Source organism: Peromyscus eremicus, chromosome 18 (genome assembly GCF_949786415.1).
Source record: "Peromyscus eremicus chromosome 18, PerEre_H2_v1, whole genome shotgun sequence".
Taxonomy (NCBI): Eukaryota; Metazoa; Chordata; class Mammalia; order Rodentia; family Cricetidae; genus Peromyscus; species Peromyscus eremicus.
In genome coordinates, this window is record NC_081434.1 from 45,983,322 (window position 1) to 46,010,591 (window position 27,270).

General features: G+C 40.9%; 2 protein-coding genes across 7 annotated transcripts in view; one reads left to right on the forward strand and one right to left on the reverse strand.

The window, feature by feature from the left end:
- Positions 1–9,030, forward strand: part of Appl2 (adaptor protein, phosphotyrosine interacting with PH domain and leucine zipper 2) — a 48,818-nt gene extending 39,788 nt beyond the window's left edge. For 2 of the 4 annotated variants that reach the window (XM_059245199.1, XM_059245198.1), the window contains exons 15-21: positions 1,618–1,776; positions 1,940–1,992; positions 3,360–3,534; positions 5,858–5,894; positions 6,113–6,253; positions 7,054–7,101; positions 8,010–9,030. In XM_059245199.1, the coding sequence (XP_059101182.1) occupies positions 1,618–1,776; positions 1,940–1,992; positions 3,360–3,534; positions 5,858–5,894; positions 6,113–6,253; positions 7,054–7,101; positions 8,010–8,144 (748 nt within the window). In that variant the 3' untranslated portion in view covers positions 8,145–9,030. The remainder of the gene's footprint in view (positions 1–1,617; positions 1,777–1,939; positions 1,993–3,359; positions 3,535–5,857; positions 5,895–6,112; positions 6,254–7,053; positions 7,102–8,009) is intronic. The other 2 variants (XM_059245202.1, XM_059245201.1) reach the window with 2 other exon arrangements.
- Positions 9,031–12,916: 3,886 nt separating this feature from the next.
- The window catches only part of Washc4 (WASH complex subunit 4), a 60,046-nt gene continuing 45,692 nt past the window's right edge, over positions 12,917–27,270 (reverse strand). For 2 of the 3 annotated variants that reach the window (XM_059245176.1, XM_059245178.1), the window contains 7 exons: positions 24,958–25,024; positions 23,947–24,033; positions 22,253–22,400; positions 19,957–20,053; positions 19,206–19,402; positions 18,500–18,599; positions 12,917–15,037 (listed from right to left, as the gene is read on the reverse strand). In XM_059245176.1, the coding sequence (XP_059101159.1) occupies positions 14,970–15,037; positions 18,500–18,599; positions 19,206–19,402; positions 19,957–20,053; positions 22,253–22,400; positions 23,947–24,033; positions 24,958–25,024 (764 nt within the window). In that variant the 3' untranslated portion in view covers positions 12,917–14,969. The remainder of the gene's footprint in view (positions 15,038–18,499; positions 18,600–19,205; positions 19,403–19,956; positions 20,054–22,252; positions 22,401–23,946; positions 24,034–24,957; positions 25,025–27,270) is intronic. The other variant, XM_059245177.1, reaches the window with a different exon arrangement.

Genomic DNA, 27,270 nt, shown 5'->3' on the forward strand with positions numbered 1-27,270 from the left:
TCATAATTCTTCTAATAAATCTATCAGTCATTTATTAGCATTGAGTATTTGGGTGGTCTATTTGCTGTTTTGTTGCTCTGTGGGATGGGGTAGTCACATGATATCACCTGAACTGGCCTCAGAGTCCCAGCAGACATCCTTGCCTCAGCCTCTGTCACATCTGGTGTTGGTTGCTCTTTTCATTAACTGAATGTACATACAGCTTTTCCTTTGAACACTGCTTAAAGATGTATTCTAGGACTCGTACATTTTGTCTCAGTGGGAGTTTTCAAGCGGTTAATTAGGTAGTAGAAGGCTGTCTTATTTGTTGTGTTAAAGGTATCAAGAGGCATATTAAAAATCAAGACTCTTTGTGACTTTTAGTGGCATGGTAGAAAGAACTCCATCAGATGTTCCATAAATACTTAATGGCCTAAAGGAAGTGCTTAGAAAACTCTTAATTGTGCAGCTTCCTGGGGTTCATGCACTTGGCACTGGGTACATGAAAAAGAATGGTAGGTAAGGCCACCAGATGGATTTGAGTCATTGTAAAAGCCTTAGTAATCCTTGCTCAGGAATTATAGGCAGTGGGACAGGGCTGAAGGTATTAAGAAAAGAGGCTACAGTCAGAACCAGGTTTACAAAAATTATTCTGCATTATCTGTAGGATAAACTGGATAGGAGAGAGGGGTCAGTGGGTAACAGGACTGTCTCCAAGCTGGTGCATTTGTTTCTACCCACATCTCACTGGATAGGAGAGAGGGGTCAGTGGGAAACAGGACTATCTTAAAGCTGGTACATTTGTTTCTACCCACATCTCACTGGATAGAAGTCACAGCCATTGCAGTTTCCATACAGTACTCAGTTACTTATATTTGAGAAACCAGAAAACGTTGATGTGAAAAGATCATTGAGGGTTATGGTCCAGACAATGTAAGAAATAGAAATGCAGTGACATTCCATGCCCTTCAGAGGAATTTGTACTGTACCTTAAGAAAGAGTTTTAAAGGGTAAAGTTAAATGACAGCATTTTCACCTCAAGAAAAAAGAAACAGGAGTGTAGGACAGGCTATCCACCATGCAAGGAGTGCACTGCCCTTATTGGTGCTGTCTCTGTAGATGCATGTGGGCCACAGTGCGGTGCTCAGGAGGCACCCAGGGTAACAAATGCTGTGACTTACTGAGACGTTATCACAGTGGTGTAATTTGAGCTGGTCGTGGGAGAGTTGGAACTGTGCTATACATGTGGTATGTTTGTTGTCTCTCAAGTGGAGGTAGTATTAGGTGAGTGGAAAGGGGGCTTATCAGGAAATTACAGCCAGGTTGTAATGAAATGTCAGGTCCAGATTTGTTCTCTCAGCTAACATGTTTTCAGTACTTACTGTGTGTCAGTGTGTAATGTGAGCTGCCTGTAGCCTTACTCCAAAAACAACCCAGTCTCTAAACGAGCAACAGAGGGACTGTGGGTAGTGAGGAGGAGAAGGGTTCTAGCCAAGGATGTGAAGGTGAGGAAGGCTTATTTGTAGAATGGACAGAGACTGGTTAAGGCTCCCTTGTATTGCAACATGTAAAAGTCACATCAGCATTAAATAAATGACAAATTTGTTCCACTTTTTTCTCCTCCTTTTTATATTTTAGTCAAACCATTAAAAATTCCGACACAGAAAATGACAAGATTGTTCCCAGAGCAACAGGCAGTGTTCCTGAAACAGAGGAGCTGATTGCACCTGGGACACCCATTCAGTTTGATATTGTACTTCCTGCAACAGAGTTCCTTGAGCAGAACAGAGGCAGCAGGTATGACCTGAGGTAGCTGTCTGGGAAAGTGAAAGTCGGTTTGTGCATCTTTACTCAGCACCAGAGACTGCTCCTGGGATAGGAGCCTCTGACCTAAGGGTTAAGTGCTGAGCTCCTGTTAGCTGCCACTGGCAGGACCGCTGACCTCTGGCTGTTCCCCTAGGCGCACCAACCCTTTTGGTGAGACAGAGGATGAGTCGTTCCCTGAAGCAGAAGGTAAGTGCCTAGGCTTGTGTTCTTACTCGTTGGCCCCTGAAGGTGAGAAGTCATGTGCTAGAGCTAAGATGCAGATAGGAATTCAGATTTGACCCTCTGTTTATTCCAAGAAAACTTGGACAAAGGGGAAGGTATTTATGGCTGTTTTAGCTTTACCCATACCATGCCCCTTTTGAAGTTCCTGCCCAGAAAACCATCACAACTAAATATAAATCAGATTTTCAGAGAGGAAACAAGGGTCATAATTAAAATGGAATCTTAGTAGCTGAGGTGTTAGTAAACATCTGTAATCCCATCATTAGGGAGGCTGAGACAGGAGGATTACTGAGTGCAAGGCCTAATTCAATTAAGCAGATTTTGAAATCTCAGACTGTCACTAGGATGGAACTCTTTCCAATGACTCCCTTCATGTTTAATAATTAAGAATTGCAGGAGACGAGATAGCTGGAGAGCTGGCTCAAGGATCACTCACTGGTCTTACAGAGGACATAGGGCTGGGTTCAATACCCATTACCCACATGGCAGCTCATGCCCTCTCTGGACTCTACATGCACCGGCCATGTACAGGTGCACATGCATGTACACATAAGGCTGGAGAGAGGACTCAGCAGTTAAGAGCATTTAGTGTGCTTGCAGAGGACCCCAAGCTGGGTTTGGTTCCCAGCACCTATATAGCCTGCTTATGACTGCCTGTAACTCCAGTTGAGGGATCTGAAATCATCTCTGGCTTTCATAGGCATCCACATGGTGCACATACGTACATGCAAGCAGAACCTTATACATGTAAAATAAAAATAACCCTTAAAGAATTACGGTAAGTTTTTGTTGTTGTATCAACAACTTGTGCTTTAAAATTGGCTCTAGATAGCTCTGTGTACCTGACTAGCTTTGCACAGTCGTCCACACAGTATTTCAGACTCAGCTGGATGAGATGGGGCATGCCTAATAGTCCTAGAACTGGAGAGCCTGAGACAGGAGTCTGAATTCAAGACCAACCTAGTCTATTTAGCATGACCCTGCCTCAAATAAATAAAACTGCATATATAAAACTAACTCCAGACCTGGGCATGGTGGCATACACCTTTAATCCCAGCACTAGGGAGGCAGAGGCAGGTGGATCTCAGCCAGCATGGTTTACAGAGTGAGTTCAAAGACATCCAAGGCTACACAGAGAAACCCTCTCTCAAACAAACAAACAGAAGAGTGAATAAGACCCAGGTTTCCAGCTGTTCCCAGGCTCATGTTGTTGGTTGTACATCAGCACATTCATGTGACCCTGAGTGGAGCATGCTCTCTCATTCACGTGGTCCTGAGTGGAGCGTGCCCTCTCATTCACGTGGTCCTGAGTGGAGCGTGCTCTCTTGCAGACTCTCTTCTGCAGCAGATGTTCATTGTTCGGTTTCTGGGATCAATGGCAGTTAAGACAGACCACACTGCTGAAGTGATTTATGAGGCAATGAGACAAGTGCTGGCAGCTCGGGCTATTCACAACATCTTCCGCACCACGGAATCCCATCTGATGGTCACCAGTCAAACCCTGAGGTACCTTCAGCCCACTTCAGCCCTTAGCTTCACCTGATTGCCTGTGTAGGGAATCTTTACCCTTCTGGAATGTAGTGCTAATGTTTCTACTTACATCCATTCCACATTTTGATATTCAGAATAAAACATGCATTTTTAGCAAGAACTGGTTGGATGTAACAATGCATGCATGTGATCCCAGCATGAGGGAGATTGGAGCAGGAGGATCGAAGCCAGCGAGAACCCTGTCTTAAGATTCCTGTTATTAGCCAGGCGGTGGTGGTGCACGCCTTTAATCCCAGCACTCAGAGGTAGAGGTAGGCGGATCTCTTACGTTCAAGGCCAGCCTGGTCTACAGAGTGAGTTCCAGACAGGATTGTTACACAGAGAAACCCTGTCTTGAAAAAACAAAAACAAACAAAAAGTAAAAGATCCCTGTTATTAGTGAATATAGGCCAAGTATTTCTTACCTGAACTGCTGGGACTAGAAGTGTTTCTGATTTTTTTTTTTCAAATTTTTACATCTATATAATGAGATATCTTGGGGATGAGGCCCAAATTTACACATAAAGTTTGTATCTTATACACATAGCCTACAGGTAGTGTTACTATACACAATATTTTTCATAATTTTGCACAAGAAACAAGGTTTCACAGTGTGGAATTTTTACTGTGGTATCTATCATGTCTGCACATTTCCAGTTTAAGAGTTTTCCAATTAGGGATGTCCAACCTGGACTATCCCCAATGATCCCATTGCTGTGCAGTCATTTGGTGTCACCCGAGAACATTGTTCTTAGAAATTCACAATAGAGAATATCAATCTGTCTAAAATAGAAACAACCCAATTACCAAAAGAAACTTTGTGTGTGTGTGCAGTCTGCAGCCACGTTAACACAGGCTGCCTACTTATCTGGAACAGACATGTTTCTCGTGCCAGTGGGAAGCCTTTGTAATCCTGTCTTTAGGTTTATTACATGTCTAACTGGTAGCAGAGACTGAACTAAGTCAGTTTCACCTGTTTTTAGTCTTCCGCGTGGTTGGTTGAGTTACAGGGTAGCACTTCTTTAGCTGGTATATCTAGGCTCATTCCTGGTGTGGTGATCTCCTAAACCTCTTGCTGATGCTGTGAAGTAGCACAGGGAAAGTACTAAGGCATGCCAGCCGTGCCAGGACTTAGCTTGTCCTTCAGTACCTGTGTGTGGGTACACACCACAGGCATGTGTGGAGGTCAGAAGACAACAATGTCAAGTCAATTCCAGGGACCAAGCCCAAGTCATCAGGCAGCAAATGCCTTTGCTCACTGAGCCATCTATCTTTCCAGCCCACTTCATTATTTAAATCTGCCCCCCCCCTTTGGGTTAGGGACCTTATTCCCAAGAATAAATATTTACAAATAAAACCCTACTTAACAATTCTATAGAAATTGACACATGCTTGAAATCTAAAATAATCTCTGCATATTTGCTTATTCTAGACATTATTACAAACTATATTTTGCTTTCACCTGTAATATTTTTATCAGTCTCTCAATATGTATGACACCATATGTTGTCAATTAATTTTAACACCAGAAGTAGAACTGTATCTGTTTACAATATTAGCAAATTCTCTAGTACAGTGCCAAGATTCAGCAGTATTATCATTGGACAAAACTTAAAGATTTAAAAACAGAAGAGGCATTCAAGAGGTAGTCATTATTTTTGGCCTGTTACGTGCCCCCTTGGATACATGTGGAGGCCAGAGACAGACATCAGGTATTGCTCTCCACCTTCAGCAGACTCCCAGGATCTCCAGCCCCGCTAAAGGCTGGAGTTACAGGTTCATGCAACCACACCTGCCTTTTAACATCAGTGCTGGGGGTTCTCCCAGAGCAAGTGCTCTTACCCACTGCACCATCCCCAGATCCCTTAATGGCCTTTAGAGGCGCAGTCACACAGAGTTCACCCAGAACCCTCCTGTCCTCTCACCATTCCTTCTCTGAGTGAAATGTAGCAAAGTGCTTCGGCACTTCAGGGCAGTTGAAGTTGCTAGTGAGTGTGTCAATGTGGAGACCACACAGGACATGATCTGCCCGTGTTATGCATCAGATACAGAAACCACAGTGCTGAGTGCTGGGGACTTACCCTTCCATTTGCTGTGGACTCTTCCACACCAGGTACCTTGGCTTTCACACACCGGTTCAACAAAGGCAGAAACCACAGCACAGGCTCACACAGGACTGTCATCTTCCCCTGAAGCAGGCCTTGCTTTTCACATATGGGACATTTGTGTGATTTCATGATGACCTATAAACTTCTGAGTATGACCAATATGTGTGTAATAATGAGTCTTACAATTTCAGGTTGATAGATCCTCAGACTCAAGTGTCAAGAGCCTGTGTAAGTACCTGCTACACCTTAATGTTTATACCTCAGTTCTCCTGTTGGCTGGAGACCCTACCCAGCACGTGATCATTGGCCAAGTTCCATGACCATCCTGTCCCCTGTAATGCAGCCTTCTTCAACTCTTCCATAGAAAATAGTTGTGCTTGTTTTGAAATTCCAGTTGTGTGATTATTCATTCTGTCCCCTGTCCTGTCCCCCCCTCCACCTTCAAGTTTGAACTTACCAGTGTCACACAGTTTGCTGCTCATCAAGAAAACAAAAGGCTGGTCGGCTTTGTCATCCGAGTGCCAGAGTCCACAGGAGAAGAGTCCCTGAGCACATACATTTTTGAAAGCAACTCAGAAGGCGAAAAGGTGTTTTGTCTGTTTGTCCATCTCTTTCCCCCGCCACACACCTCAATAATACTGGCTATTTTTAATGGGTTTGGGTTTTCACTATCCATCTGAATATCTAACTGGCTAATTATTCATGCCTCCATCCAGATACTCAGACAGTAATACCTTGTAGGAAGGCTCCACCTAAAGACAACAACCCTAATAGCTATAGATAATTGTTTAGTAGCATGGAATGCTACAAGGCACCTTTGTTCTTTTAAAGCAGTGGTCCTCACCCTTCCTAATGCTATGACCTTGTAATACAGTTCCTCATGCTGTAGGGACCCCCAACTATAAAATTATTTTTGTTGCTACTTCATAACTAATTTTGCTACTGTTATGATTCATAATGTAAATACCTGTGTTTCCCAGTGGTCTTAGAGGACACCTGTGAAAGGGTTGTCTGACCACCCCAAGGGGTCGTGACCCACATGTTGAGAACCACTGTTTTAAATAAAAGCAAAAATTACAAGAGAAAATCGTCTCAGAAGAAACCAAGGAAAGAACATCAAAACTGTTCTTTTGTATGAAAAACACTGGTATTTAGAATTTATCAAAACCAGTCCTTTCACTGTTTACCACTGGGTAATATGAACATCTAGGGGGAAATATCCTGCTAAGAACTGTAGATAGTGGAGTAACCTGGGTCTTTCACTTACCTAACAGGGCCACTGACCAAAGCTCCCACAGCCAGCAACCTCGCTGCTCCTCAGACCACTGTCTCTATGACGCCACCTCTTTCTACCTTGACCAAACACTCTTTCTCTTGTCTTCTACAGATATGTTATGCTATTAATTTGGGGAAAGAAATTATTGAGGTTCAAAAGGTAAGAAACATTTTAGCACTGGTTTAGTAACTCCTCAAAAGACATTTATAGACACAGTAAGACTCTCAAAAAGAAAACTGATACTCACGTTGTGCTCAAGTTTGGATTTCTCTCAAGCTTTCTAACAAGCTCTGTGCAATCAGGTGACTCCCTCTGGTAACACATCTTTCCTCCTAATGGAGTAGCACTGCTGCAGCTTTAGCTTTACTAATTTCCTTGCTTGCATTCAAACTGGCTAGAGTTCTTTCAAATTAAGATTCAGTACTCAATTCAAACTTAAAAGTACTCATCCCCTGCACTACCACCTAGCTCCAGGCCAGCAGCACGACAACCACCAACTAGGAACTTAGAAGTGAACAGAGACCTCACTGTTATTCAACAGCTTACAATCTTGCATTGATCAAAAAGCTCTTGAAGTGATTTTTAAGCTTCAGCTTGCCCAAGAGGGCAGGAAATGCTGCAGATTAGAATGTAATGGTCTAGGTCAGAAGTGCACACACTTGATCTTGCTGCACTCTAATTACTCAATTCCACTGTAGTACTAAAGCAACCATAAGCGATGTGAGGACAGGTGTATACAGTGGGCTCCTCTACAGCTTTTGCCAACTCCTGATGCATAATAAAAGACAGACAGGCTTTTAAAGATGTGGAAAACAACTTTTATGAAGGGGCTACCCTGGACTCTGGAGGAAGACGGTTATAAATTGGGTACATTAATCATGTTTCTATAAGAGGAGAGCCAGCATAGAATCTAGAAGTAATCTCCTTGAGTTTCCTCAGTTGACAGCCCAGAGACTAGTTAGGAGGAATGGGGCTACAGCACAGAACACTGGAGGACAAGCCACAGGGGTTTAAGTGCATCTTAAGCTTTTTCTTTTTCCCCCCCTTTTAAACTCTCTTAACTTCAGGATCCAGAAGCACTGGCTCAATTAATGCTGTCTCTACCACTAACCAATGATGGAAAGTATGTACTGTTAAACGATCACACAGATGGCACTGGCGGAAGTCCAGGTGACAGCAGAGGCGCAGAATCTGAAGCGTAACTCGCTTGGGCATCTGGGGTCAGAGCGCTTGGAAGGAGAGCCACCTCCTTAAGGGGTTTTCAACTTCTCTGACGTGCAGGCACACTGATCTGATTTCAGAATGCTGGCAGTCACATGTGAATGTGCCCTTGGATGCCTTGACACACAACTTGGGAGGGAACAGTGAGAAATGGGTGACAGCACGCCTGCCCATCTACAAATGCTATGTTGGGTGCTTTGTGGTAAGTCTTTGCTTTAGATTGTACTGCCAGGTACCCAGAATGAGAACTGTAAAAACGCATTGTTCACTTTATCTGGATGGCACTTCAGTTTCTATGATCCTTTTTTAAAAATGGCAAAAGCCTGGATTTACAATTTGTTAAATACTAAATAGTTCTTATTAATATGGTCTATTTTTATATTTTACATAGTTTTTAAGTGCCTGTCATTCTGAAAATGTATTTATAACCCACTGGTCTCCTACCTGGACCTCTTGGCATTGCTATGCAGTTTGGTCTCAAACACTAGCGAAGACAGCAAGTCTTCACAACAGGACCTTTCTGAACCAGCTTTCATTCAAAGGCTTCAGGGCCTCTTAGATGTGTCTACTTTTTGTGGCTATTCACTGTGAGCAAGGGCTCTTCTAGTTCCTGTTTCTTCTGAGCCAGAACCTTTCTCAAAGGGATCAGTTAATTTTAGAACTCAACTTGAAGCTCAGCTGGCAGTGGGGCTCGGTGTGAAGTTCTTGTTTCTACCCTGATGTTTTTGGTTCCTGGAGTCCCAGACCAATTTCCAATCCTGCTAATTATGAAATAGAGATAAAGATCTTGAAATCATGCAACATACTTAATTGTAACCAACTTCAACCTATCTTTGTAATAATTTAGCAATAAAAAATACTGTTTCATTTCTTTCTTTGCTTACTGTGTTAGTTTACAGACCATCCATGGAAGAAAACTATAGTCTGGCTATGTGGCCCAGGCTGGCCATGCAGTCCTGCTTCTGACTAAATGCTGGGGTTATAGGTGTCATCAGGATGTTAGTTGACAGTGGTACACCTACATTTTTGACACTTGGGGCTAAAGGAAGATGAGTTCAAGGCCAGCCTGGGCCATGTATGGACTTCAAAGCAGCCTGAACTAAACAACAAAATCCTGTCTCAAAAAACATACAAGGCTCGCTCTGCAGGTAAAGCGCTTGCTGTCCAAGCAAAAAGACCTTATGAGCTTGCTGGCCATCTAGTGTTATACCACTCAAACTCCAATAAATCAGGAAGGTCCGTTTTAGTTAGAGAGCCTGTCTCAAATCAAGTGGAGAGCAACAGAGGAAGACTCCAAACGCCATCCTCTGGAATGCAGATGTGCACACATATGAACATTTACAGATGCATATACACCAAAAAGAAACAACAAACCTTTAACCACCGAAAACTAGGATACCACACAAGCTCTGTTAGAGGGACCACACTTTGACATGTGCGTCAAGTTCAGCAAGCTGGCCTAAATTAACCTGAGAGTCTGTAACCTAAAGTGAGCTTACAGGTATCTTACAAGTTTCTGTAACAACTGTTTGTCAGTGACTGACAGTCATCTAAACTTTTCTTGCTTACAACTTTTCAGAGAGGATCAAAGAGATGAAGCTCAGTGACAATTAAGATGAAAACTAAAACTCTAGACTAGGGCTGTGGCTCAGAGGAATAGCCCCTGCTTGCCATGAACAAGTCCCTGGGTTCAATTCCTAGTACCACATACAGCAAACACCCACTAACACACTACACAGACTGGTTAAAACAAGCCATGCAATCTCCGAGCCAAACAAAAAACTAACTGAAACTAACCACACCCAAAGATATCACGGACAGAATGAAAACATCAACTGAGCAAAGACAACCAAACACACAAGACCAAGGGCCTAAATATATAAAAGACTTTGTTAGGACACAGAAAGTTATGAAAGCATTTCATAGGTTACAAGGCTTGGAAACAACTATGCTGCTTCAAATAACCCGGAAGTGAAAGCCACACATGCAGAGCAGATGGCAGGAATAAAGCAATGGATCATTTCCATGAATGGCATGGGGGTCAGTTCCATGTTCCATAGTGCAATCCAAAATGCACGTGTCCTGGCAGTTTCAGTACGTGCACCATGTCTATGAAGACGATTGCACTATCCCAGATACAGAAACCCACTTACCATCAACAGAAGAATTAAACACTGGTGTGCATGTAACCAGATATGAGAGAAGGAACACTTAATCAGCTATAGCGATGACTCAACATAAGAGAACTTCTGAACACTGAATCAAAGGCATACGATCACAACAGGTTCATTTCTATTAACTGACCTGTATTACTTGGCAAAGCACAGGCTGTGAAAAGTAGGGACATTACCACCAGACCCCAGAGGAGCTGGAGGAGCAGTGAGGATGTCTAAGGTCTCACCCTACCTGGTGGCTTTCCAAGTGTTTCGATTATATGCATTACATATTTTTAAATTTTCAAAGGCAGAAGCAATGAGTGACTTGGTCCTTTGTCTCAACTTACCAAAATGTACACTAATGCATTAAAAGCAAGATTATCATGTGCCCAACTGAATGGTGGGAAGGACTTTTTGAGAAGCTAGTTAGCTGCCAATTTCCATTCCCAGTGTGGGGTTAGTCTTCATCTTCAGACTGCCTTTTTCAGGTTACCTTTTGTGCATTCTATAAACACTTTTTAATAAACCATATATATATATATTTCATAGATATTTTAATCCCCCCCCCCCACATACACACATTAATGATAATGGGAGCAGTTGAGCCACTTACCGGGGATTAGTAACACACACACATCAAATGTGTTTCTACCTAAGGAAATTGAGGTAACAACCTAAAAGTTACACTAGCTAGTATTAACAGCACTTCGTACACGGGAACTAAACTCAGTAAGTACCGAGTGTCGTTTCTTCCTTTTTAGAGACACAGTCTTACCACCTAGCCCAGGCTGACCACAAACTCAAGATTCCCCCTGGCTCTCTCCCAAATGCTAGAATATGGTATATTCAGCCATGCCTGGCTCTAAAGTACTGTTTCCTTTGAGCTAAATACTACTATTGTTCCAACTTCTGCTGGAGGACATGGAGCACAGAACAGACAGGATCAATAACCTGGCTTCTAGGCAAGTTGACACTGGAATCCATATGGCTCCAGAATCTGTGCTTCTAACCACTTACTATGTGATATGTACATAACCTTAGACACAAAGCAATCTCCAAATGTTCTCGATGCATTAATTTTGAAGGTAATACCAATACCAGAGATGAGTGGTTTTTTTAAAGTTTCATTGTGGTATTTACTCTGCCCATGACGTTGGGCTATAGGGCCCAAAGGAGGCAGTGCTTCTTGCCATTGTACATGACCTCTTAAAAGGAAAGGGAGAGGGGTCACATGAATCTTTTTTTTTTTTTTTTTTTAAATCTTGGCATGATCAGACATTGGACAGCCTGGGAATTGAACTCAGGTCCTCTGGAACATCAGTCAGTGCTCTTAACCACTGAGCCACCTCTTGGTCATGGGCGCAGCAAATACCACATTTCATAACCTTTTGTGCAAATCCAAAAATTAAATACTTTAATAACTTTTTATATAGGTCGTGCTTATGGATGTTTTAATCCCCTTCACCTTAATGGTAGCATTACTAAAAAATGTCTCACTACACACAGATCTGTAAAAGTTCTTAATCATGATCCAAAATTATGATATCAGGTATGTATCAACTACATTGTTGAGTGTACCTTCACTGATGGGAACAGGATATCCAGTAGGCCAAGTGGTAAAGAGCCACACCACTGGAAGGAGGAAATCTACTTACCGGCTAAACTTTTTTATGTAATCGACTACATATAAGCACTTACTTTGTATGAGCTGAACTCTAACTTTGCCATCATCATCTACATAGCCTCGTGATTTTGCTTAATTTCTAAAAGATTTCTATATCCTTTCACTTAAAATAATGTCTGTCACATGAAGCTGGAGAATTATGCCAAACTAACGCTGAACAAATCTAGTGTTTTTTCATCCAGCAGCCCAGCATGAAGACCATGGTCTATGGTGGTATTCCTGCATCTCTACCCTATCAGTGTAGTGCTACATTAAAAAAAAAAAAAAAAAAAAAAAAAAAAAAAAAAAAAAGGCAGCAGTTAGCTGTTTCTCCAGCTCATGTCCCCACATAAGCTGCAGCTGTAACCTGTAATGTAACATGGCGCATACCTGTAACCCCTGCACATGGCAGGCCAAAGCAAGGACACTCCAAGTGTAAGGTCAGGCTGAGCTACAGACAGCAAGACTTTCTCTAAGGGAAAAATGAAAACTGTTGTTTATTATGATTTCAGAACAATTCCTGTTTGTAAACAGGTAAGTTATTCTAACACGTCACAGAAACTTGGAACCCCTTCCCAGGACTAGGAAAGAAAGTAACTTCATGTTGGTTCTTCTTAGTTGAGAGAATCAACCTGTGAATGATCAAGAATTGATGAAGGAAAGGAAAATCCCTTATCGGAATATACAGACATGCAACCCAACCCCATACTTGGAAGTTTTTGCTTATATGCATACGGTGATTATTTTAAAAAGAGAAAGAGAGAGAGACTGCATGCATTTTTGGTAAAAGAACCTCAGAAAGGTCCCAGGATGGAGTACCACTCAGCAGACAACTTGTCTGTCAGTCTTCAGCTCCACATACCACCAAAACCACGTTAAGAACACACACTGCTGAGGACATTCAGCTCTGGCCATAAACATCCAAGAAAAGGACAACTTTGAAATTGTATTTATTAATGTTTTATTATACATCATGTATTCTATTAGAGCTGGGGAAAAGGAGACCCCTCCCTCCACACTCAAGTGAGATAACAAACTTACTGTCTTTTACAAAATCTAATTAGAACTCACAATGTTATGGTTAGTTCTTAATTCCTGAGAATTGGAACATCATTAAGTTTTCTGTGAATTTACAACAAAACACTCATGTTAATATTTAAATTACAGTATTTCTGAAAAAATAGTTAGCAGGGAAAACCATCATCCAATGTATACATTAACTCAAGCGTGAATACACTGAAGCCCTGTAGCTCTGCAGGTTAATACCATTTAAATACTTCTCTCTTCAGAAATTTTATTTCAAATACAGGAACTTATTATAGTTTATCCAGATTGTAGTGACATTACTTCTAACTAAAGATAAAACAATTATCAGTCACTTTCTTCCCAATTTTAAGTGTTCAGGGAGTCAGTATGTGAATTCTATGTGCAGGAATAATGAACATTTTTTAAAAAAGAAAGAACATACTGGTCCTATAAAATGATGACTAATCTGATATAATCAAATCCAGTATCATTAATATAAACATTTATAATAATGAAAATATAAATTATTAATTATGCAGCATGCTTTAGGGCCATCTCTACAGTTAGTATCAATTACAAACATTAAATGCCTTTAATACTTCCTTTGTTCATAATTCTCTAAGCCATGTTTACATAATAAAAAAACATTTCCAATCTATTCTGTTTCCTCTGACTTAACAGTCATAGTATTTAGCTTGGGCTGGGAAAGTTCCCAAGCCTAACCAGTGAGTTGAGGCAGGGCCCAGTATCTCCACTCCAAAAGCTAGAACCAAGGAGCCATGTCAGAAATCTGCTAGGATTATTTGCAAGATTTATCCAAAGAAATGGTTAAGCAGGCAAATGCAATAGAAAAACAAGCATTTCTAGAAAATGTCTGCATTACATTTAAAGTTTTAAACCTTCATTTTCATCCCAAAGGCATCATTTTATTATATATTCAAAAGGCCATGATTACTTAACTATTAACTAGCATACTTTTATAAAAATAAAGCTAGTAGCTCGTTGGGAACTAAATTTACTCACAATCTTTCATTCTTTTAAAATCAGAAAGTGACTTACTAGTTTCATTCTCACAGTGGTAAATTACTGAAAGCCTGCCATAGTGCAGTTATTATTTAAGCATATGTCTTAGATTACACTGGATTTAAAGTAAAAATCTGTCTAAACTGCCACCAAAATTTCAATTTAATGTAATGAAGAAACCTGAGTTTGGATGTAGGATAATTCATTCTTTTTTTCCCCAGTATCACAAGAGTGCCTTCAAACATAGTGAAGCTTCAAGTGGGAGTCTATGGCTTAATCTGAGTTTTCTTTGAAGATTAAGTAAATCTTAAATTTAAAGCAACTGTTGGAGGATAAATGTTCCCAAAGCAATGTAAACTATTATAAAATGTCTCATCAAAGACACCAGCAGCTCATGTGAGTCACACAGAATTGAACGACACAGGCAGGATCACCAGTTAGCCACATTGTGCACAGATGGTCACGCTGTGCATACTCACCTCTAGCATCAACGCACCCTCACATAGTCTTTGATACAGATGCTTCATAAATTTCAAGCTCAACTCTTTAAGTCGAGTATTTACTGGCTGTGGACAGTATATGAACTGGCTTTCCCATGACTTGAGATCAACATGGATCAAAGACATACACAGATTACACACACACAGAGTACAGGAGATGGGAAGCGATGGTTTGGGAATCTGGACTTTCCCTTCCATAGCTTACTGTCACAGAGTTTTGCAGGAGCATCTTTAGCCTACACTCCAGACAAAGATCCAACTTTAATATCTGTTTCTCAGCCCTTGAAAACTAGAGCTTTAGAAATAAAATGGGCTTGACTCCAGAGCACTGCCATACAGAATTTTCCATGATGTGACCTAGGAAATGACATTTATCAAGCAGTCTGTATCATCCATGTCACTGGCAAAGTATCATGACAATTCTGATGATTCATACCATCATTTCACAACAGGATCCGCAGACACAGTACCCTCAGGTACATCTCCATTGCTTGTTTTAGTTTCTTCTGAAAGCAAGAGTGAAAATATCAATGGAAATATTCATCAATTTTTAAAAAGAAATAAATACAATTTGAAAAAAGCTATACTACTAAATGCCAATTTATAAAGTTGCATCCATGAAGTATTTTTCTAACATCACAAATTACATTAGTTTGTTTAAACGTTAAGAAATCTTCCTTGTGTCCAGCTAAGCCAGACAAGAACCCACCATCATGATATACTGCCATTACTGAGGAAGCACAGCTAGAATGTATGTGTCAGAACAGTCCAGAGGAGTAACCAGTGAAGAGTATTTATTTTACTTAGTTTGTGTTTACAGTATGGATGTATGTGTACACTGGGTATCTACCTCTATCATTTTCTTCATTAAAAATTTTTTTTTCTTTTGTGTATGGGTATTTTGCCTACATGCATGTGTGGTGCCCAAGGAGTCCAGAAGAGGGTGTCGATCTCCTGAACAGGAGTTACAGATGGTTGTGAACTGTCATGTGGGTGTTGGTAAGTGAACCAAACCCACATCATCTGGAAGAGACCCAGTGCTTTTAACTGCAGAGACATCTCTTCAGCCCCTCATTCTTTGAAACAGGGTCTCTAAAACAGAACCCAGAGCTTTCTGCTTGGCTAGACCTGGCTGGCCCTATGGGTGAGCTGGGTTTGCAGACACATGCCAGCCACCATGCCTGGCTTTTACATGCATGCTGGAGATTCGACTCAGGTTCTCTACAAGTTTTCTCTACTGAACAATCTCCCTAGCCCCTTATTTTATTTTTTGAGACTTTGCAGGCCAGACTGGTCTAGAGTTTATGTAGCCCATTGTAGCCTTGAACTCAGGGAATCTTTCTGCTTTAGCCTCCCAAATACTAAGATTACAGGCATGAGCCATTGCCCTAGCTCCTAATTTATTTATTTTATTTTTATTGTTTTTTTTTTTGTTTGTTTGGTTTTTTTTTTTTTCTGAGACAGTGTTTCTCTGTGTATTCCTGGCTGTCCTGGAACTCTCTATAGACCAGGCTGGCCTCAAATTCAAAGACCAGGCTGGCCTCTGCCTCTCATGTGCTGAGATTAAAAGTATGTGCTACCACTGCAGTCTTTTATTATTTGTGCCAACAAATTATTGGCACTTTGTGCAAAATGTACATTAGCACATACTGTCTGTCAGCAGATGACAGTCACTTGACTAATGTACTAAACAGCTCTCATCACTGAGCCAACTGCAGCTCAACACAGTCGTAATGAGATGAGAAGACTGAGCAGGCCTGTGAGTAACCTGACCAGACAGTGCCCTAACAGTGCTGAGGAAGAAGGCACAGCCAGGAGCTCCCCAGCATGAGCCTCAAGGCCAGGCTGACTGTGGCTGCTTCATGCTTCAGGCCTTAGAGCACAGACATAACGTAGTTGCCGCCTGCTCTGTCAGTTGCACTAGGGAATGCCTCAGCAAAACCAAAGCAACAACTGTGACTTCACACTTAGAGGATCCCACGGCACACTCCTTCAGACGTACTTGCCTGCTCATGTTACCTTGAACACGAACCCAAACAACAGTATGGACAAGTTGTCACTTTATAGAGACTAAGCATCTGGAGTCATTTTCAGCACATGCTTGTTAGTTCAGATTTTAAAAATACCTTAGCCGGGTGGTGGTGGCGCACGCTTTTAATCCCAGCACTCGGGAGGCAGAGCCAGGCGGATCTCTGTGAGTTCGAGGCCAGCCTGGGCTACCAAGTGAGTTCCAGGAAAGGTGCAAAGCTACACAGAGAAACCCTGTCTCGAAAAACCAAAAAAAAAAAATACCTGGATATGTTTCTAATACCTAGCACTGATAAGTAACATTTAACATATGCAATACTGAAAAGAATAAACTTGTTCACATAAGTCTACCCAAAGAAACAGCCTCCACTCACCGCAAAAAAAAAAAAAAATTTAAAAACCACCTTATGAAAATATTTTACAGCTCAATTTATGAAAATTAACATGACAAATAAGAAAAACAAGAAAAAAAACCCATAAAATTCTAAATGTTACCTAGCTCCTGTACCTGTGTTAAGTTTCATAATTTCCACAAAAGAAAAAAATGAACCATGTATTCCTCAGAACAGACAATTATTTTCCCATGTCAAGTCTGAGAGGAATGGAGACTTAACAGTGAAGCTCTGAGCAAGGTTCTGCACACTGATTAAAGTCTGTAAAGCTCCATTACCCACAGACTAGATGGGCACAAGGCTCTGCACACTGATTAAAGTCTGTAAAGCTCCATTACCCACAGATTAGAACAGGTACAAGGCTCTGCACACTGAATAAAGTATATACTTTATCTTATATCAGTTATAAGCTTCTTTTATTATTTAGACAAAAAAGAAGAAATGTGGTTGATATATTGTGCACCCCAATAAACTTATCTGGGGGGTCAGAGAACAGAACAGCCACAGTATTAAACATAGAGGTTAGGCAGTGGTAGCACACACCTTTAATTCTAGCATTCCAGAGGCAGAGATCCATGTGGATCTCTGTGAGTTTAAAGCCACACTGGAAACAGCCAGGCATGGTGATGCCTAATCCCAGGAAGTGATGGCAGGGAGCAAAAAGGTATACAAGGAGTGAGGACCAGGAACTAGAGGCCTAGTTAAGCTTTTAGGCTTTTGAGCAGTTGTTCAGTTGAGATCCATTTGGGGTGAGGATTCAGAGACATTCAGTCTGAGGAAATAAGACCAGCTGAGGAATTGGCAAGGTGAGGTGGCTGTGGCTTGTTCTGCTTCTCTGATCTTCCAGGATTCACCCCAATAACTGGCCTCAGATTTGTTTTTATTAATAAGACCTTTTTAATATTCGTGCTACAACTGAATGAAGTCTGTAAGCCTTCATTCACAGACTAGATGGGCACAAGGCTCTGCACACTGAATGAAGTCTGTAAGCCTCCATTACCCACAGACTAGATGGGCACAAGGCTCTGCACACTGAATGAAGTCTGTACGCCTCCATTACCCACAGACTAGAACGGGTACAAGGAGTTCCATAGGGGCTCAAATGGAAACAACTCCCAGGCACAGCATTCTCTGCTGCATGGACCTCACTGTGCAGAGTGGATGCTCTTTATCATGCACTCCACATCCCAGGGGTCTCCACACCGCCTTAAACCCACTGTCACTTTGGTCATCTGTGCAGCACAGCTGTTTCCAGCCGCAGTTCGTCAGCCTCCTTCTTCCTTCCCCCCATACAGGCTTGAGCAGTAAGGAAAAGGAAGCTACTTGCTCAGTTTGTTTCTGTGAAATGACCTAGAACACGGACTTAGGAATAAACAAACCTTCCTTCCACATCACATGGGAACCATCGGGTGTTAGTAAAACATTAATTTCTAGGTCTTAATTATTTTCCAGAAGATTACGTTAAACTAGAAATCTGACAAGAAAATGGAACACTGGTGTCTATTGTCAAGACTCACTGATCTTCGCACAATTATGTCACTCACTAACCTTCCTTCTCTTTCTTTTCCTGGTTCTCTTCAGCCGCAGTCTTGTCTGCTCTGAAGAAAATTCTTGCACTGCTCAGTGAAAAATAAAGCAGTTCAAATTCCTACATGAGAAAATTTGAAATAAAAAAGTAAATACTTACAGCAAAACAACAAAGTAGTATTTTGATGTCTCCAAAGGAGCTCTAAGTACCGTGGACATTCTTGTGCACGTGTGTACGCTGTGTCCAAGCCTGTTCACATGTGAGGTTGAGTATCTGTGTTTGTGTGTGTGCGCGCACATGCGTGGATGTGTGTGTGTCCAAAGTTGAAGTTGGGTGTCCTCCTCAATCACTCTTCACTTCATTTATTAAGGCATGGTCTGTCACTCAAACCTAGGGCCCACTGATTCTGGGTAGACTAGCTAGCCAGCTTGCTGGAAGGTCCTTCCTGAATCTGTCATCTAAGTGTGAGGATTACAGGAACTATGCCTTCCCAGCCTTTCCAGGGTTCAGGGGAATCTCAACTCCAGCCCTCAGGCTTGCAGGACAAGCATGTTTTCCACTAAGCCATGTTGCCCAGCCCAATCTATTTTTTTTATGACCAAATGGTTTCCAAATACCAATTCTAACATGTATTCTTTTTACTGCTATTATCTCAGATGGCTTCAGATATCAAGTGTAATGCACATCACAAGTTAGTCAGAGGGATCTGGATCCGAGGGCCACTACCTGTAGATAGACCTCCAGTCGCTTCTGAGTGAGGTTCATGGTCTGTAGCAACTTCTCATCTTGGCTAGTTGACTGCACATTCTGTTGCTTAGCAACTGCTCTTATCTCCTTTATGTATTTTTCTCTAACAGACTGGAACCAATGAAGTGAATCAAACTCCTGGTACTGATCCAAAAGTTTTAAGGTATAAGCCACACCTGCAGTCATTAGCAAAACCAAAATTTACATTTCAGTGAGTTCAGTTCCTCTTTCTCCAGCACCCACAATTCCAAGCACTAAGCTAGCCACTTGAATCAACATTTTCAAATCACATTTCACAGTAGAAACAATAAAGCTAACCAAATCTCTTCTAGGTTCCTTGGTTTAAGGGGGAAAAAAAGGTAAAAAGTATTAAAGAAAAAAAAAAAAAGAATAAAATAATACGACCATGGACATCATCAATAAACCAGAGCTGTATATGTTCATGAAACAAACTTCCAAAGAGGAACAGACAGAAGAGAAATGAGGAAGTTACAAGCACCAGTGAAACCAAACGTAAGATGTAAAACTAAAACCACAACAAGGCAAGCCCAAACAGAGGGCAACCTAGACAAACTTACTTGTGGTCTAATGGTATTAAATGACAACACAGAGGCTGGAAAGGGCCTCATTTAAAAGCATAAAGGGGCATATAAGTTTATTTTCAAGCAAATTCTTCTGAGAGCCCACTTTAAGGTAAACTAAAATGGGAAAATCGTTCTATTAAGCTTACCCATGGCAAAACCATCATCAGTAAATGCAGCTCCTGTTTTATTTTTTTTATTCAGTTTCTCTTTGCAGCTTATAGAATGTTCTACAAAGTTGAGAGTCTAAAAAGAGGTAAGATACAGAAAAACAACTGAGTTAATAAAATCTGCTGAATTTGCTATAACAGACATTTCAAGAACTACAAAAAGAATTTCTTTTCAGCTCCTCTTTGTCTCTTGGTGAGGACACAGATCCTTAAGTGTCTCTTGAGGGCTTTTCTGCCAAGTCCTCTAAGTATGAGAATTCCCTCCACTGACCTTTACCCTGGCACAGTGCTCACTGGAAGTTACTATGCACAGTTTAGAGTGAGAACATTGACTCTTGGAAGATTCAGACCCAAAGTGAAACACAAGGAAACAAGGGGAGAAGAAAATGGTTTCATTTTACCTCAAAACACAAGCACTTTTAAAAAAGCAATCCCAAGCTGGGTGGCGGCGGCGGCGGCGCACGCCTTTAATCCCAGCACTCGGAAGGAAGAGGCAGTCGAATCTCTGTGAGTTCAAGGCCAGCCTGGTCTACAGAGCAAGATCCAGGACAGGCACCAAAGCTATACCTGTCCCAAAGAAACCCTGTCCCAAAAAACCAAAAAAAATAAAAATAAAAATAAAAAAGCAATCTTTCCTTCTGCTTTCACAGTTCATCCTAAAATACTACTTATTTAGTAGTGGCTCTTACTAAGCATAAAATATCTGATAACCACCACCAATTTGTGAAATATTACTCCCATTTAAATCTTTTGGGGGGGGCAGCTCACTTATATTTACCTTCTTCCTCTGGACTCAGACTATAAAGCACAAAAAATAGCACGCTATGTCTTTGTACTATACTTAGAACATTATATAACTGAATTTTTAAAAAATCCAGACTCTTCCCAAAATTTATCAATGGTTCCATGGCTGCCTGCCATGGCCTGAATATAATGTTCTCCAGAGTAAAGAACCATGGGGAGACTTCAAGTTAGTACAGTACTACCAAATACCACACATCTTTAACCTTAGCACTCTGCAGATGGGTATGAGCATCTCTACCACATTAAGAGTTATAAAACACAGTAAACAACAGATTTCTAAAACAAAAAAATGTGTGAAGAGAAAGGTCTTCAGTGGTGGCTAACAAGAACAGGTGGTGATGCTCACAAACTATGTAACTAGGGATTCAGGAAAAGGGGGCTTTTGTTTTGAGCATTTTAAAATTTCTCTTTAATTCGTTTTTATGTGTATACATGATTGCCTGGATGTATATATATGCACCATATGCATGCAGTGCCCATGGAAGTCAGACGGGGTGGGGGTGGGGGGGGGTGTCAGATCTCCTGGGACTGTGGCTATAGACTATTCTGAGCCACCGTGGCAGTTCTGGGACTCAAAGCTGACCCTATGGAAAAGCAGTCAGTGCCCGTAGCCACTGACCCATGTCTCCAACACCTTTGTTGTTTGTTTTGGAACACCACAGAATATAGTTCAGACTAGGCAGGGATAGCTTTGAACTCTGGACCCTCCTATTCCTATTACCCCCACTAAGGAGAGACTACCAGAATGGACTACCACATCCAGAATACGCAGGGCTGGGGGTAGATCCCAGGGACTCATGCTAGACAAGCACTCCATGGAGTGAGCCACACCCCAAAGTATGGAAAACTACTCTTGATCCAAATCAGATGTAAGAAAAGCTATAATGTGCCTGTGTGTGTTCAGTTTTAAAGATGTCTACTAAAAAATTTGAAAGAAAAATTTGGTACAGAAACCTAAGAACAGATTTATTATTAATATATACCTTTCTAAACTCATTTCTCACTGCAATAATTGTTTTAATAATATAACTTGTGATAACTTGAGTTGTTTTTAGACAGCAATTATGGAATTAGCAAAGAAAACAAATAATTTAGGAGAAAGTACTACAAATTTATTAGAGGTGTTAGTATTCATAACTGAAAAGAGAAGTTATCCCAAAAAGACAGGTTGGAACAAATCTGACATTCTAATACATTCATCTACAGGGAGCAGTTAAATCCTGTGTAAAGATCCTAGGGCACACATGCAGGACACACACTCAAGTGACTGATGACACCAGGCTTCTTTTCTATTAGGAAGAACCTGTCACCTATCTATGAACCATCAGCCACAAGTCCAAGCTCTTGGTCACCACCCCTGAAGTCACAATCCCACTGACAGCCAAGGGTATGAAAATACTTCATGCTTTATGGAAACTGAATCTGTACTAACATCAGTTAAAAACTCACTTCTAGTTTTTCAAATACTCACTAGAGGAGGGACAATGATATAGAAGTTTCGGAGATGTATATTCTTTGGCCTTCGAAATTCTGGAGCAAAAACATCTACAAGCATTTTGAAATATTCTGTACCTTCAGCAGAATTTCGGGTATGATCACTGAGGACTGAGTCCAAATGCCTATAAAACAAAACAAAACAAAACATTCCTTGGTTCATTTTCAAAGGTGTGGCCTTTAAGAATCCTGGTCTCTCAGGTTAAGAAATGCCATTCCAAATCAGGAAATAGCATAAAATTTCCTTGGACTTCAGAATGAGCAGAAACTAATCAGTATTACTTAGTGAATTACTTAGTGAACTTAGTCCCTAAAATAGAATACAGCATCCGAAGGCTTAAAGAGTAGTTTGTATTTCTTTTCTTTTTCCTTTTCTTTTTTTTGCATTTATTTATTGTGTTCATGAACATATATGTGTACGACTGTGCATGTGCCAGGCACATGTGCACATACCTGTGTCCAAGTTAGAAGACAACCTGTGGGAGTCAGTTTCTTTTCACCATATGGGTTCTGAGGGTGAAACTCAGGTTGTCAGGCTAAGTGGCAAGTGTTCTTACTTGCTGAGCCATCTCTCACACATTTTTTTAAACATTAGTGTAAGAGTGTGTGTATAGGTGTGCATGCATGTGTACATGTAAGCAAGTGTATGAGCATGTAAAGAACAGAGAACTTGCAAGAGCTGGTTTCCTCTGTTCACCATGTGTATTCTGAGGCTTCAACTCAGGTCATCAAGCTTGGCAGGAAGCATTTTATCCATTAATTGATCTTGCTGGGTCTCTATTTCTTGAGAACCCATGCTCACTGTAATCTGATGGTTCTAGCATCTGTTCACCCTCCATCTGGTCCTCTTTCAGGAGCTGACCTTCTCTTACAAACTTCAGAACCTGCAGCTGCTATGACTGGGGATTGAGTAGAACCACTACTGTTCTCAACCTCCACCAGTACAAGGTTCTTCAAGATGTGCAGGATGCAACTACAGATGCTCTTCATCCTGTGACATGCACATCCTAATAAACTGGCCACGTGGTATGTGGAAAATGAAGTAGAACTGCACTGAACACCCCTAAGCTACTCAACAGCACAGCTTAGCAGCAGACCACACTGCTGGCTGGGAGCTGCTCCTGTTGCCCCAGCCCGGAATCACAACAATCACAGTGCACAGTGCTTGCCTAGAAAAAGATCCAAAATAAAAAACAAGAAATATGGTTTCAAATGAATGCTTATCATTTTTATACCATTGTAAAGATTAAAGTTAAAATTACTTTACTTAGTTCAGGAACCATCTGTATATTCAACTCTTTCTCTAACTTTTTAGCCATCACCCTAAGGCCTCCATGTGGTGGCTGGGAACTGAAGTCCTCTACAAAGCTGCAAATGCTCTTAACCACTGAGCCATGTCTTCAGCACTGGTTGGTTTTACAAAAGAAGCTTTAGGTCTCACCTACAGTCAGTCACTCCAGACAGGAGTATGTGACTGCATGTGGATAGCATATTCCAAAAGATCACTGTTTGTTCAAGTTGAAAAGATCTTAGAATACTGTAGTCTTTAAAAACAGCCCATTTCCTCAGTTGAGACTAAAAACACTGTCATATCTATCTTTTCACTGCCGTCTGGTTTTGTCTGCTGTAAGCACATCTTAACTTCCCAGCCTTGGCTACTCTCCAGCTTACCTGGCTGCTCTGAGTGTTTCTTCTGCAAGCCCTTCTTCCTTTACTAGCTCTTCAAAACTCACAATGTCTTCAAGATCCGGCACGAATCTATGTGAGAATTTGAGAAGGAATTCATGGGGCAGATAAATTACATGCAACCAACATATACATGAAAAGTACTATGGAATGGCAAAAGTTAAGGATGTATTTAGGAAAAACTTTGCATTTCAAGTAATACTGTTAATATCACTTTAGTTCCAAATAAAATTTTATGTGATCACATTTTAATATTCAAAATCATACAACCTTTACATTCACTAGTTATGCTGATAAAAATCAATTCACTGTACTTTAGGGAAATATTTTCAAAGATATAGTCTTTTTTTTTTTTTTTTTTTTCCTTTTTTTGGTTTTTCGAGGCAGGGTTTCTCTGTGTAGTTTTGGTGCCTGTCCTGAATCTCACTCTGTAGCCCAGGCTGGCCTCAAGCTCACAGAGATCTGCTTGGCTCTGCCTCCCGAGTGCTGGGATTAAAGGTGTGCACCACTGCTGCCCGGCGTAGTCTTTCTTTTTTTTCTTTTAAAGAAACCCTTTTCTTTAAAAAAAAAAAAAAAAATGTTTAAAAAAAGATTTATTTAATTCTGTTTCATGTGTATGAGTATTTGCCTGCCTGTATGTCTGCACTAAGCCTGTGGAGGCTGAAAGAGGGTCTTGGATCCCCTGGATCTGGAATTACAGCCAGTTGTTTGCAGCCATATGGGTACTGGGAATGAACCCAAGTACTCTGGAAGAGTAAATGTTGTACCATTTCTCTAGTCCTCTAATATAATCTTAAAATATAAGAGGAAAAAATTCCTCAGGTGTTAGGATTCATGTTTTAGGTTTAGTGAGTACACATGAGGGGCAGAGGGCAGGGCAGTAACAAGAGGTCCACAGCCTGAAAAGGTATTAACAAAGACAGATACCTCTGCTGCAGTATCATAAAAGAAAGACAAACTTCACAAACAAGGAAGCAGTCATGTTGGAATCCATACCTAATGGCATTGCTGCTGCAATGGAGACCACCAGATCGGATCATTCGGATATAGCCCATAGCATTACCTTCAAAAATCACACACAGAAAAAGCACATCTTTATATGAGCAATTCTAACAATCAGAACATGTTACATAAAGTAGTCAACCGAGGAGTCTCCACTCCTAAATACCAAAATATTCTGCTATATTTTAATTTTAGTTTCTGTTCCATAAAAAGGAAAACTGTTGCAGAGTTATGCATTTAAGTTAGATTTTGAAACACATAAACATTAATATTTTAAGGTAAGTGTAATTCAACTGATAAATTAAAATCATTAATTGCCAGCTTCATTAAAATGATCAAGCATTTTAAAATTACAGTATAATTTCCCACACACTCACATCCTCCCTCTGAAGTGGTGTCAGGAAATCTTTACTTGGTACCTCCCACATCTCTCTAGCCTGGACTCCTCTGATCTCTAAACTTTTATCCAGTACTCATATCTATACATCAAAGACAAATAAACATGTAATTACATCCAAGTCAAACTAAAGACCTTTATCCCCAACTATATTTCCTCTTCCAGAAACTGGAATTCCATCCCTGGAGTTGCTCAGGGCAAACGCCCTGACACCATCCCGACTACTTCCTTCCTTTCACACAGCACACCCTATCAGTGCACAACTATACTGGCTCTACCCCGAAAACAGAGCCAGAATCTGGCTAAAGATACCACTCAGTGGCAGTGTACTTGTCTAATGCATGAGGACCTGGGTTCAATCTTCAGGAGCAGTGGGCGTGGGAAAAAAGAGGTTCAAAACGAGTTTTCACCCTATTCCACCATCAAAGTCTCTTGTCTAGCTAGACCACTGTGATACGCAATGGCTGACTCTACCTCCCCATTACCTCCTTTAGCACCCACAGTACCCCTCCATCTCATCAACTCAACGGGGGCATGTCATGTCCTTCTGAAAACTGCACCAGTTCCATCTAAGAATGGCATCTGTTCTCCATGTGCCAACACAGCCTTGCATGATCTTGCCCGGGGTTGCTGCTCCAGGTGTGCCTTGCTACTCAGGTCTTCATTACCTTCATTCTAGCCCTATTCTAGACTATTCCTCAAAAACACCTAGGAGACACACAGTTTTACACTTCCCATTGCCTGACCGATATTCTCTGTCCCCAGATATACACAAGGTTTATTCTGTCCCATTGCTCAGGTCCTTGGTGGTTCAACTTTTACTTCCGTGAAAGTCTTCCTGAATATCACTGCACAGACCCACGACATTTTATCTAGAATTTATTAATGGATATCCTATCTTTTTGTCTGCCTTTTTTCTCAACTAGGATATGGATCCATTGAGTATAACATTTGCCTTCTTCACTATGCCATCCCTTGAGCAAACATGTCCTGCATCACAAGAGGAATTCGATATATACTGGAAATGAAATTATTTGGAAGAAAAAAACAGGCCAGCTGGGCAGTGGTGGCGCACGCCTTTAATCCCAGCACTCAGGAGGCAGAGGCAGGCGGAACTCTATGAGTTTGAGGCCAGCCTGGGCTACAAAGTGAGTTCCAGAACAGGCATAAAAACTACACAGAGAAATCCTGTCTCAAGAAACCAAAGAAAAAGAAAAAAAAAAAAAAAAAAACCAGGCTAAAAAAAGGTAACAGTTAATACTTCATAAGCATTACATTAAGGATCATGAGCTACATTAAGGCCTGTTCCAATTGTTCAGGCTTTAAAAAAATATGTAACATGCATTTTTAAAATTATATATTTTATTTAGAGTGTGTTATGTCTCTAGAGGGTTTTTTTAAAAAAATATATAATTTATTTTATTTTATATGCACTGGTGTGAGGGTGTCACATCCCCTGGAACTGGAGTTACATACAGATAGTTGTGAGCTACCATGTGGGTGCTGGGAATTGAACCTGGGTCCTCTGGAAGAACATCTGAACCGCTGAGCCATTTCTCTGGCCTCATAACATACATCTTTTAAGAATTAAATACTTAGTTTGACTGTTTCAACTAATATAAGAGGCAAGCTGAGCATAGCATTAAAAGCAAAAGCCCTAGTCAGACTACCGAGTTCAAACTGAGATTCTATTTGTTAGCTGTGGCCTAGATCCAACTATATAAATTACTATATGTCAACCTCCACGTGTTAGACTCTAAAAGGCAGAGACTGCATTTATTGTCACATCAGCATTGAAAGCATTTATTTGTCATAAATAAATCCTCCATGATGAGTGAATGAAGTAATACTTTACATACTGTGGGTGGTTTCATACAGAGCTATAGCCCTGATAGCATGCTCAATAAATA